Raw genomic sequence first — 12,177 nt, forward strand, 5'->3', positions numbered from 1 at the left:
TCAATTTTAAATGGATCATCAACAGTTCTCTTTTTGTTACTAAATATCATGTATTTAGTTTTATCTAAATTTAATGATAATTTATTAAGTTTAAACCAAGTTTGTATTTTATCAAATTCTGTCTTCATCAATTCCAACATCCGTTTTACATCTTTACCCAAACAAAAAAATGTGGTGTCATCTGCAAACAGGACACATTTGAGGAGTCCTGATACATTCACTAAGTCATTCACATATAAAATAAATAACTTTGGTCCAAGTACAGAGCCTTGAGGAACTCCACAAGTGATATTGCACAGGTCAGATCTTACACCATTTATTTGTACAAACTTTTTCCTATCTTTTAAATAGCTAGATACCCAGTGTAATGCTGGTCCTCTCATACCATATTTATTTAATTTTTCAAGGAGAATAGTGTGGTCAATAGTATCAAATGCTTTTTTTAAATCAACAAAAATACTAACACAATACTGTTTTTGATCGACAGCAGTAGTTATTTGTTCTATTATTTCCATGAGAGCCATTGATGTAGAGTTTTTTTGCTCTAAACCCATACTGACTGCTACTTAGAATGTTTTGTTTAGTAATAAATTTATCTAATCTGGTCACAAACAGTTTTTCTAGAATTTTTGAGAACTGTGGTAATAAGGATATTGGTCTATAATTATTGAACACACATTTATCACCATTTTTAGAGAGGAACTACCTTAGCTACTTTCATATTGTCTGGAAATATTCCTTTTGAAAATGATAAATTACAAATATATGTAAACGGCTCGATAACATAACTCATTATGTCCTTTACAAACATCATATCCATGTCCACCCAGTCTTTTGATCTCTTATCTGTAAGATTTTTTACTACATTCATTATTTCTTCTTTGTCAGTTCCATTAAGAAAAATACTGTTGTCACAACTTATAACTGAATAGTTCACATTATTGTCTACTTTTGGTATTTTAGCTGCAAGGCTTGAGCAAACGTTCACAAAATGATGATTAAATCCATTTACAATTTCATTTTCATCATGGATTTCATCGTCATCCTTCGAAAAATATTGTGAAATACCTGTTTTTGCTTTATGACTTTTCAGAACACTATTTATTACTCGCCATGTAGCTTTCATATCACCATTACTTTTATTTAATAAATCACTATAATATTCCTTCTTGTGTGTTTCCTTATAATCGCTACTAATTTATTTTTATACTTCTTATATTTCTCTTCGGCCTCTTGTGTTCTCAATTTCAAGAAACATGTATACAAATAATTCTTTTTTTACAAGCATTTCTCAACCCTTTCGTCATCCATGGTTGGTCAACAACATTTCTCTTTGAATAATTATTTTGCACACAATTCTTTTCATACAGAGCTCCTAAAATATTCATAAACTCATCATATGATCTGTTCACATCATCAACATACACGTCTTTCCAGCTTTGTTTATGTAAATCATCTTTTAATTTGTCCATTGCTTTTTTTGATGTGTTTATTGTTTTTTCCTTAATTGTAATTTCTTTTGTAATGTTTTGATCATTTTTATAAATCGTGAAAACTGGTAAATGATCACTCAAATCATTCGTTAAAATACCTCCCATCACGTCCCCATTTGTTATATTTGTGAAAATATTATCGATTATTGTAGCACTATGAGTTGTAATTCTTGTTGGTTTAGATATTAACGGATAAAGATTTAAACTACACAATGAATTTGTAAATGTACTGATGTTATTTGAATCTGTTTTATTTCCCAGGTCAATATTAAAGTCTCCACAGAAAAAAATGCTTTTATTAAAACTCTTGTCCAATAGTTGTACCATTTTATCAGTGAATATTTCTATATTTGATCCTGGAGATCGATATACACAACTTATCAATATGTTTTTATCATTCTTGTTTATTATTTCTATTGTTATTATTTCCATGATATTATCAACAATGATTGACATTTCATTAATTAATTTACATTTTATTTCATTTTTAACAAATAGAGCCACTCCACCACCTCTTTTGTTGCTTCTGTTCACATGATTTACATGATTCACATGATTAGGGGGAGTGGTGGCGCAGAGGTTAGAGAGGTGGGCCTGTGATCCGAAGATCGCCGGTTCACGCCCCGGCCCCGACAACATCAAAATTGTGGGTGGGGTAGGTGAAACACCCACACTTGCCCCCACCCTCATTTGCCCCACTCTGGGCCCATGAGCAAGGCCTTTAACCCCCACCATGTGCTCCCTAAACAGGTCTCTCTTGAAAATGAGTTCTCGTGGCTCAATGAGACTAACCTGGATAAATAAAGGCTAAATGAAAAAAAAAATAAAGATATAATTCATACCCTTCCATGTGAACATTAGTTGTGTTTTCATCGTTGAGCCATGTCTCTGACAGTACTATTATTGTAAAAGTTCTGTTTAGCTGTTTTAAATAATCTGTTATTTTGGATATATTTGCATTTAAACTTCTACTGTTAAAGTGAATAATAGAGAGACCTCCATTTGTTATATTGATGTCATTAAACTGTTCTTCATTGTAATATTCACAGTCTTTTATTTCAGGGAAAAAATTTGTATCAATCGCATCTTCAACATTGTATATTTTAAACTCTAAGTCTTCGTATGTTGCCATGTTTTAATGTATTTGGTTGTTTTATATTTTGTTAATTTCTTGTTTGTGAAGTTATGTCAATGATTTATCATCTGTGATCTCCTGAGCTCATTTTAGTTTTTCCAGATCTTTCAGGTCTTTTATTATTTTAGCCTGAGATCCTTCCTGTATTTTGACAGATTATTGATGTATTTTGAGTTTCTTTATCAAGTTTTCCACATGGAACTTAAAAGAGAGATGTGAGTCGACCAAGATACCCAAATATTTATAGGAATCAACAAACTCAATGGGGACACCATTTGAGGATAAAATCGGAGGAAGAACTGCTGGGACCAACTTCCTATTTGAAAAAAGCATCCCTTTGGTTTTGTCGGCATTTAGGACAAGTTTGAGGCGAAGCAAATCAGTCTGGATGATGTTGAATGCAGATTTCAAAAGCTGGAAAGCCTTAGCAACAGTTTTAGCTCGACAATAAACAACTGTGTCGTCAGCATAGAAATTAGGGATGTTTTTACCTACATTATTTATGTAGATTGTAAAGAGGGTAGGTCCTAAGACTGAGCCTTGTGGTACACCATTGTTGACTGTTAAATAACTGGAGGAAGTACCATTATGTTGAACACATTGCCTCCGGTCTGAAAGATAGTTAGAGAACCAACCAATGGTGTGTTCTGAGAAACCAATTTCTGAGAGTTTATGACACAAGATGTTATGATCCACAGTGTCAAAAGCTTTAGACAGGTCTAAGAAAAGTGCAGCACAATAATCCTTAGCATCCAGTGCTTCAGCAACATCATTAAGAACCTTCAGTGAAGCAGTGGTTGTGCTGTGTTGTTTCCTGAAACCAGATTGATGTGGAGGTAAGATGTTAAATGAGTCCAGGTAATCTTTGATTTGAGAGTTTATCAGTTTTTCTAGAACCTTGGCTAAAATGCAGAGTTTAGAGATTGGTCGATAGTTGTTCAGTGAGGTGGGGTCTCCTCCCTTCAGCAAAGGAAGAACAAAGGCTGTTTTCAAGTGTCTGGGATGGAGTTTTGTCTTATGGAGAGATTGAAGATATGGGTCACAGGGACTGTGATGATATGAGCGGCCAGCCTTAAGAAATAAGGTGGAAGTTCATCTGGACCTGCAGATTTTTTAGGATCAAGATCTATTAACAGTTTATTGACCTCACTGACTGAGAATGGAGAAAAAGAGAAGCTGTGATTAACTGAGGATTGACTTGTAGGAGGGATTTGATTTGTAGAAGTTTGGTTATTAAGTGAAGTGGCTGATCTTCCATTAGTAACTGTGTCAAATAAAGAACCAGAAGCAACAAAATGTTTGTTGAGACATTTCAGGATCTCTTGCTTATTTGACACAGGAACAGAGTTAACGAGAAGTTGTGATGGGAGGTCAGATGATTGGGGGGTGCCTTAGAGAGATTTGATGGTTTTCTAGAATCTGTTCGGGTCATTTAGATTTTTGGAGGTCTGAGATAAGAAATAGTTGCGTTTTGCTGCTTTGACAGCAGTTGTGCATTTATTCCTCATCTGTCGAAAACTCAACCAATCAGTGTCTGAGTCAGATTTTCTCGCTGCGGCCCAAAGATGATCTCTCCTGTGCAGGAGGTCAGCTAGCTCTGGAGTAAACCAGGGGCTGTCTCGTCCCTTTATTCTGAACTGACGAAAAGGAGCATGTATGTTCAGGAAATAAATGAAATTATTATGGAAATAGTTCCAAGTGGAGTTCACGTCATCAGTTAACAGAATACATTGCCAGTCAAAGTGAGACAGATCCCAGAGGAATGACTGTTCACAAAAACGTTTCAAATCCCTTTTTTGAATTAATCTGGGCTTAGAAGGTGGAAGTTTAATATCTCTCAAAGCAGCTGTCACACAGTGATCACTCAAAAGATCAGCAAATACACCTGTACCAGGGAATTTGTGAGGCATATTAGTTAGAAACAGGTCTAAGATGGAGGAATTTTCAGGATGGTTTTTATTTAATCTAGTGGGGGAGTCGATCAGTTGGGTTAAATTAAAAGACAAGCAATATTCCTTGAATTTGTCACTGAGGGGGGTCGACTTACACCAATCAATGTTGAGATCTCCAGCCAAAAAGATCTCTGTGAATTTTAAATTACCAAGAAATTCCTTCATGGCAGTTAATGCCTCAGGGGATGCTGAGAGTGGGCGGTAACAACCTACTACAGTTAAAATCTGGCCTCCATTCAAGGTGATATTTACAGATAAGGCTTCAAAACGGTTTGGAATTGTTTTGGAAGACACAAGACTTGAAACCAGAGAATCTCTAATGTAAATAATGACTCCCCCCCCCCCCCCCCCCTTTTTTGACGATCACAGCGGTAGATGTTAAATCCATTGATTACCATGTCATTATTCATTACAGATTTGTTGAGCCAGGATTCAGAAATAAAGATAACATCTGCCCCAGAAGAACTGACCAGGATTTTCACAGCATCAAGTTTTTTCAGAAGGCTACAAGCGTTTACATGCAGAAAATGAAGCCCAGAGGCATTTTTAAAGTCATTTGGTGTGCTGTAATTAGTGGGGGGTCCAGGGTTGGGTTGAATCCCTGAGAGCAGTAACAACATTATTATTAGACATTTTCTTGAGTTTTTTGTGACTGATGTGTAATTACAGGAGTTAACAGTGTGACAATTAGCCCCCATAATTGAACCATGAGAAACATTAATGAAGACGTGATCATTCAGAACCCAAAAACAGTGAAAGTTGCAGTGATGGACAGATTCAGGTGTATTAACAAGATTCAGTGACTCCAGATAATCTGAGAACTGAAAATAGTGACAGTAATATGAATGATGCAGAAAAGTTTCAGACCATAAAACGTCACAGTTCAAATGGGCAATCAAACCCGACGAGTTGGCCCAACTGCAGTTTGAGTTGGGCTGAGGGGGGCTCCGGCCCCCCAGTGAAGATGGATGGATACTCCCATGGGAAACAGAAGCTGGGTCCAGAATCAACAGGCCGAAACAGAGACAGATAATTCGCAGCAAATAGCAGAGCGAGCTGCCAGAAAATCCTCCTGACGAGAAAGACATGATACAAGCTCGTTTCAGGTCAGCAGGGGCCAACAGCGTGATCCGGAATAAAATTAATTATTATCCAGGTGATTTTGGATGGAGGCCTGCAGCAGCTCCGATACAAACTCCGAACTTCACTCGAGCACCACGCAGATCTTCTCCTTCACACTGCTCCTCCACGGTGCTCCTCTGCTTCTCAGCACCCGACAGCACGGGGCACCCCCGGTGAAAAGCGAGACTGACCGGAGAGGCTGAGGCTGAAGTCGGCAACTGGTCCGGTTCTGCTCCAGTTCGGCTCCGGCGCTCCAAGCATGAGAGACGAAGAGGCTGAAGATATCCCTGGCCCGGTTCTGCTCCGGTCCGGCGGCCCAGTCTGGCAGCGTGGTTCTGCTCCGGTCCGGCGGCCCAGTCCGGTGGCGCGGTTCTGCTCCGGTCCGGCGGCGCTTCAAAGCACCGGAGCGTCTCCTCCAGGTGAACACAACGACTCCACGGAGGTGGATCGTCCTTCAGTAAAAGTAAAAGTAGTCAACAACACCTCCAATCGTTGTGGATTTATCGTTGTGGATTATATGACTTTTTCCAATGGATTACAGACTTTGTTTCCAAGGGGTTAAAGCGTTGCTGCAATGGAATTACCAAAAACATTATGGAATTACCAAAACCGTTGTGGGATTACCTTCTTTGACTTTTGTTTTCCTCTTGCTGGGTTACATCAAGATCAAGGACATTCGGAGATGTAAGTTCATGTTGGAATTCATCCCCATGGACAGTCGATGATTTCCAAAGGGGGGACTGTAGTGAACTAGGCCTCCGACATCAATCTGTCTCTGAAGACCTTCAGGGGACAGGAACTGTTATTTCATTGATTTGAATCCAGAAATACAAATTATCTCATTAAGAGACTATTTAATTGTATCCTGAATTAATCAATTGAAAGAACACTTTTCTTTTTTATATTATCATTAACTATTTTACAATATCTTGATAATCAAAAGTGTGTTTAGTTCATACCATTTCTAAATGTTGAAGTAAACCACTCGTTTAAATCAACCGTGAAACAGTATTAATGATTTTTAAACCTCATTAGACTTTGATCATACAATTGAATGTCTATTTACGAAGTAAGTGTGCATTCACTCTTCTGTCTGTGTGAGGAGTGGACCTGATGTCGGTCGAAAGTCAGAGACAAGTTATGAGAACGAAGTGCCTTGTTTTTAAAACTCTCAGACAGTAAATAAGAACTGGCTGGCACCTGCTTTCTCGCACTTCTTCAAAATATTTCTCTGTCTGTACTAACCGTTCTTAAAACATTTCTGCTCTCTGTTGACTTCTGATAACCCTCTGACATCACTAAAACTACACCCCTGCTGGTTGTTTCAACCAATCAGGAAGTACCAAGTGACAGGAAGTGGATACCCTTTAAAAGGCAACACTTCTTGGAACTATTCAGTCTTTTCCAGTCTCTCTGTCTTTCCAGTCTTCCTGGAACTTTCAGTCGAAGATGAGACTCAGTCTGATGGAGTCTTACAGCTGAAAAATAGCTGATGGATTGGACCATGTGCCAAGGGTCCCTCCATTTCAATGGAGTCCCAGCTGCCTCGCTGTGACTCACCCCGAGCAGTACATGCTCTCAACTTTGAAGGAAGCATATTCTGTTGAACGGAGCATATGGAACTACTTATAAAGATTCTTAGCCACCCTGACCGGAGACGCTGAAAAGTAGCGTGCCAATGGACCTCTGTTCCGGAGTTGATGTATCCTCGGCTCAGGTAACAAGGCGTTCACGCCCTAAGTGTACCGGAGGGCTGAGATGAGGTCGGAGGAAGGGTGCCATTTTCTGGTTCAACACATAACTTTCATCCATCTAAACCTCCTCTTTAAATCTTTAAACTTCTATTCTCCTTCTCTTTAAACTTCTATTTGCCAGTAAATCAAGCTAGATGCCTTCAGAGATGAATCAGTCTCAATCAGTAATCTTCTGTTGTCTTGTTTAGTGAATCGTGCCAAGTTTATTAATCAGAAACAGATCAGCAAATCAATGTGTACATGTTTGATGTTAAATTTTGATTCTGTTAATTAAATGACTGCATTTATTCTGATGGGTCAAAGATAAAATGGCGTCTCATGTCACTAATTATAAGCTCCACTCCACAAGTTATCTTGGTCACATGGCAGAAATTTAACTCGAAAAAGAAAGAATCCGTTGTAAATTAAACTATTCATATTCTTTGTGCTTGAACTAGCTTTAAGAATAATTAATTAGTAGTATGTTACAGCAAAAGCTGTCCCTACATCACTACACAGGGTATCTGGGCTCCCCCTTGGAGATAGGGTGAAAAGTTCAGTTATCCAGGAGAGCCTCAGAGTAGAACTGCTGCTTTTCCACATCAAGAGGAGCCAGTTGAGATGGTTTGGGCATCTGGTAAGGATGCTCCTTGGGCGCCTCACTAGGGAGGTGCTTCGGGTATGTCCGACTGGGAGGAGACCCAGGGGAAGACCCAGGACACACTGGAGAGATTACGTCTCTCGGTTGGCCTGGGAATGCCTTGGAGTCCTCCCAGAAGAGCTGGAAGAGGTGGTTGTGGAAAGAGTTGTCAAGGCCTGCATGCTCAAGCTGCTGCTCCCATGACCCGACTTCAGAAGAAGAGGAACATAATGGATGGAGGGATGGCATTTGTGGACTTAAAAAAAAAAAAGGTTCTGCCAGGGAGGTTCTGTTGTAATGAGGTTCTGGGGTCATCACAGTCTGATGTTGTGTGTTTCAGGCATTTGAGCTGGCAACAGGAGATTATCTATTCGAACCTCATTCAGGAGAAGACTACACCAGAGATGAAGGTGGTGTGACACACACAGACACACACACACACACACAGACACACACAAAGACAGAGACATCTGCAAACACACACGCGCATGCACAGACACACCAGCATGGCCACACACTGGTTTTAGTATTAACCTTTGGTTTATCTGTTTCTGAGTTAGAAATTGGGGATGCAGTTTTCTCTGACCACAAACCCATTTCTTTCAACACTTCTTTTGTCAACGAGTCCAAACTCCCTCCCCCTCCAGCAAGGCCTTGTCGAATATTTAACCCTTCCACTGCTGCGCTCTTTTCATCTGCTTTTACTAAAAACTCTCTCTCAGTCTGGGCGTTGACCTCTGCTGGCTGCATGCAGGCTTCTGGGCGGTCTGTACCGGTGGGCGCAGGTTACTGGCCTGGTGGCCTGGTTGCTTCTGGGTGGGTTTGGGGTGGGCGCGGGTTCGGGGTTCTGGGGGAGTGTCGCTTCCGGGCTGGGGTCGTCATTTTCTGCATCGTTTTTTGTCTATATTCTGATTTACCTCATTTTGTATTTTTCTTTGTGTGTTACCTGTTGTTTTGTCTGTACAGCACTTTGGTTGGCCTTGTTGCTGTTTTAAGTGCTTTATAAATAAAGTGGTATGGTATTGGGTCCCGACTTGACCCGGGGGTCTCGGGTCTTGGCGGGTATGTTGTCGGGATCTTGGACCAGTGCATGCGCCGGTGCCTGACCCTGACCTGGGGGCCCTTGGAGCGCTGGTGGGCTTTGGGGCCTCTGCCATTGGAGGGGGGGGGTGTGCATGAGAGGGGGCAGGTGAATTCAGCCTGGGTGTTTTCCTGCCTGGCTGTGGCTGCAGTCTGGTGCTTGGCTGGGGGTCTGGGCTGTGAGGGGCTGTGGGTGGGGGGGGGCTTTATCTCAGGTGGCTCTGCACTCTGTCTGGGGTGTCTGGGTGTGTTAGGCATGTGCCCTCCCTTGCGTGGGGTACTCTCATTGTGGGTGTTGCTGTGTTGGACTGGTTGGTCCTTTTGTGGGGGTGGGGGTGCGCTCTCGGTCATCGTGGTGCGCTATCTGCAGCTGTTCGGGCACTCCTGGCTGATTGTTGCTGCTAGAATTTGGTGGCCTCTTTGGTCGGGGGGCTGGGTGTTGAGCTGGGGACCGGTTAGGGGTCTGGACGATCTCTGGGGGGGTTGGGTCGCTGGCCCGGGTTCTAGTTGGTCCTTGGGGCTATGTGCTGGTCCCTGGCCTGGGTCCCTGGTGGTGCAGCTGCCTCCTGCTCCTGGATGGATGCACTGGAGCCTCCCTCCCCTGGTGGATCTCAGAGAATGGGGGTGCCTATTGGGGTCAGTGGGGGAGCTGGCCCCCTGGGAGGGCATTGCCACCTCAGTTGTTCCTCCCCATCCCGACGTCTTCCTCCGCCCACTCCATCACACCACCACTCAAGCAGGGTTCAGGTGCACAACTGAGCTGCGGGGAGGATTCTCCATCTCCATGGTTCGTGGAGACCTGGGCCCCAATTTTATTAAACAACCTTGACACTTACATATAAGATTCTCATGACACATGCATATATAGGGTCTGGAGTGGGCACACGGTGGCATATAGGGGGTGGGATGTGTAATAATTCTCACCCCCGGGACCTGTGCCCACTCTCATATGTAGCATGTAGACATTTAGGGTACTGGGCAAGGGTTGGGGAGGTGAACAGGCACTGCCTGCTCTCTGGGGAGGGGGTGGGTCTGTGCCAGTTGCCACCTCATCCCCCCCATTTTAAACGCACTTTGTAACAACATGCATCAACACCTCATTTGAGTGGGTGGAGGGAGGAGTTGGGTCTTCCTGTTTTTCTTAAACCCTCATTCTCCATTTGACATTTGGGGTTGAGGATAGGGGGGGTAGGCTGCCTGGTTGGGGTCTGGGCTGTGGGTGGGTGTTGGGCCTTGGGGGGCGATTGGGGGTGGGGTCGGTGCTCGGGTTCTCCCTGGGTTGTTTGGATCTTTTGATCAGGGTTCCTGGTTGCAGTGGCCAGCCCTTTGGCTGGGGGTGGCTGCCGGGTTCTGGCAGAGGGTCAGCTGTGGTTGTGCATGTGTGGTCGTTGGTGGTGCATGGTGGCGGTCAGGGGCATGGCTTCAATTTGACGGGGTGCTGGCTGGTTGGCCTGGTGTGACATTTGCAGTGGGGGGTGCTGTGTGTGTGGGGGGTGCATGGGTGGCATGTCGGGGCCTCTCCAAGTCTGTGGTGTGGGGCTGTAGGGAAGCATTGGTGCGCTGGGCCGGCCTTCCTTGGCTGTTGTTCCCTGCTGCTCTGGCCCCCGGCTTGGGGCCAGCTTGCGGTCGATGTCGGGCTGGTGGGGCACATGGATGGCCCCTCTGTGTGCCTGTTTATGTCTCAGGTTGGGTTTTGGACGGTCCCCTCTCTTGGATCAATTTTGCCCCCCCTCCCCCTATTTGGTGTGTTGTACTCCCCTCTGGTGGTGGGCCCTCCTGCCACCGGTGCATTGATGGCTGTCAGCAGCTGGGGCTGGGTAGTGGGGTGTGTGCGTGCACACCCCAGTGGCTGCTTGCTGGGGCCTGGGTGCCCTGGCTCTGCCGGGCCTCTGTTGGAGGGTGGTATGACCTCGGGACTCGGGGCTCGGTGTCCATGGCCGGATCTACTCTGGAGGGGCGGGTTGCCGGCGGGGCCTGTGGACTTGTTGCTGCAGCCTCCTGGGGTTTCTGCATTGTGGTAGCTGGGGATCACCCGGGGCTTCCCTTTGCTTCTCTCTCTGGGGGGTGCGGGTGTCCCTGTTGGGTGACTCCTGGAGTTCTGGGCTTGGTGGCTGCTGTGTGTCTGTGGTTCCGGTCTTCCCTGTGTTACCATCATGTCCTGTGGGGATGGGTCTGTGGGTCCCCACATCCACTATTGAACATTTTTATGGAGAAACCTTACAGTGACAAGCATGCTCACACAGGTGTTTAGATTCAGGTGTTTATCAGATACACACTCAGTTGGGTTGTGGTGGCCATCAAATATATCTTGTATTACCATGTACTGTATAAAATACTTTCTAATGATGTTACAAGTATCATTATATGTTGTTTGTTGTTGTGGTTTCTCGGTTTTGTCTTGTCTTTTTTTCCGCAGGTCTAGAGGTAGACTTCAATGATGTTGATTTGTGCTCTCTTTATACCTCTCTCTCTCTCCTCTATTCCTATCTCCTCCTTTACCTTTTAACCCTTCTCTCACTTTTCTGCTTTGTCATCTTCTTTGTTTGTCATCCCCATGTCCATTACATCTGAAACAAGCCCATAGCAAATTCTAATAAAATTAAATTTTCATATCAAGTGGAGCATTAAGGCCAGCCATAATTTTCTGCTTGTGAAAGTAAATCTGTAGGGCATCACTTTGACACTCAGACAATAGATCTAAGTGTCACAATGCAGGACAGGACAAGGGGAAAAAAAAGAAATTGTGGATGCAGTTTTCTCTGACCACAAACCCATTTCTTTCAACACTTCTTTTGTCAACAAGTCCAACCCCCCCCCCCCCCCCCCAGCAAGGCCTTGTCCAACATTTAACCCTTCCATTGCTGCGCTCTTTTCCTCTACTTTTACTAAAAACTCTCTCTCAGTTTCTGAATCCTCTTCCATGAACACCCATGAGCTAGTCACTGTACATCAAGGTTGTTTTCACACCTGATAGCCCGGTAGACTCGGTTCGGTTGGGGACCAATATTCATAACATTTTTTT

At 43.6% G+C, this 12,177-nt stretch overlaps 1 protein-coding gene across 1 annotated transcript in view; it reads left to right on the top strand.

Annotated features, from left to right (window-relative positions):
• Positions 1 to 12,177, top strand: part of LOC119417411 (SRSF protein kinase 3) — a 118,795-nt gene that overhangs the window by 88,319 nt on the left and 18,299 nt on the right. Inside the window, exon 16 of the mRNA XM_037684613.1 lies at positions 8,416 to 8,485. Within this exon, the coding sequence (XP_037540541.1) occupies positions 8,416 to 8,485 (70 nt within the window). The remainder of the gene's footprint in view (positions 1 to 8,415; positions 8,486 to 12,177) is intronic.

This window comes from Nematolebias whitei, chromosome 11 (genome assembly GCF_014905685.2).
Source record: "Nematolebias whitei isolate Nwh7 chromosome 11, NemWhi1, whole genome shotgun sequence".
Lineage (NCBI taxonomy): Eukaryota > Metazoa > Chordata > Actinopteri > Cyprinodontiformes > Rivulidae > Nematolebias > Nematolebias whitei.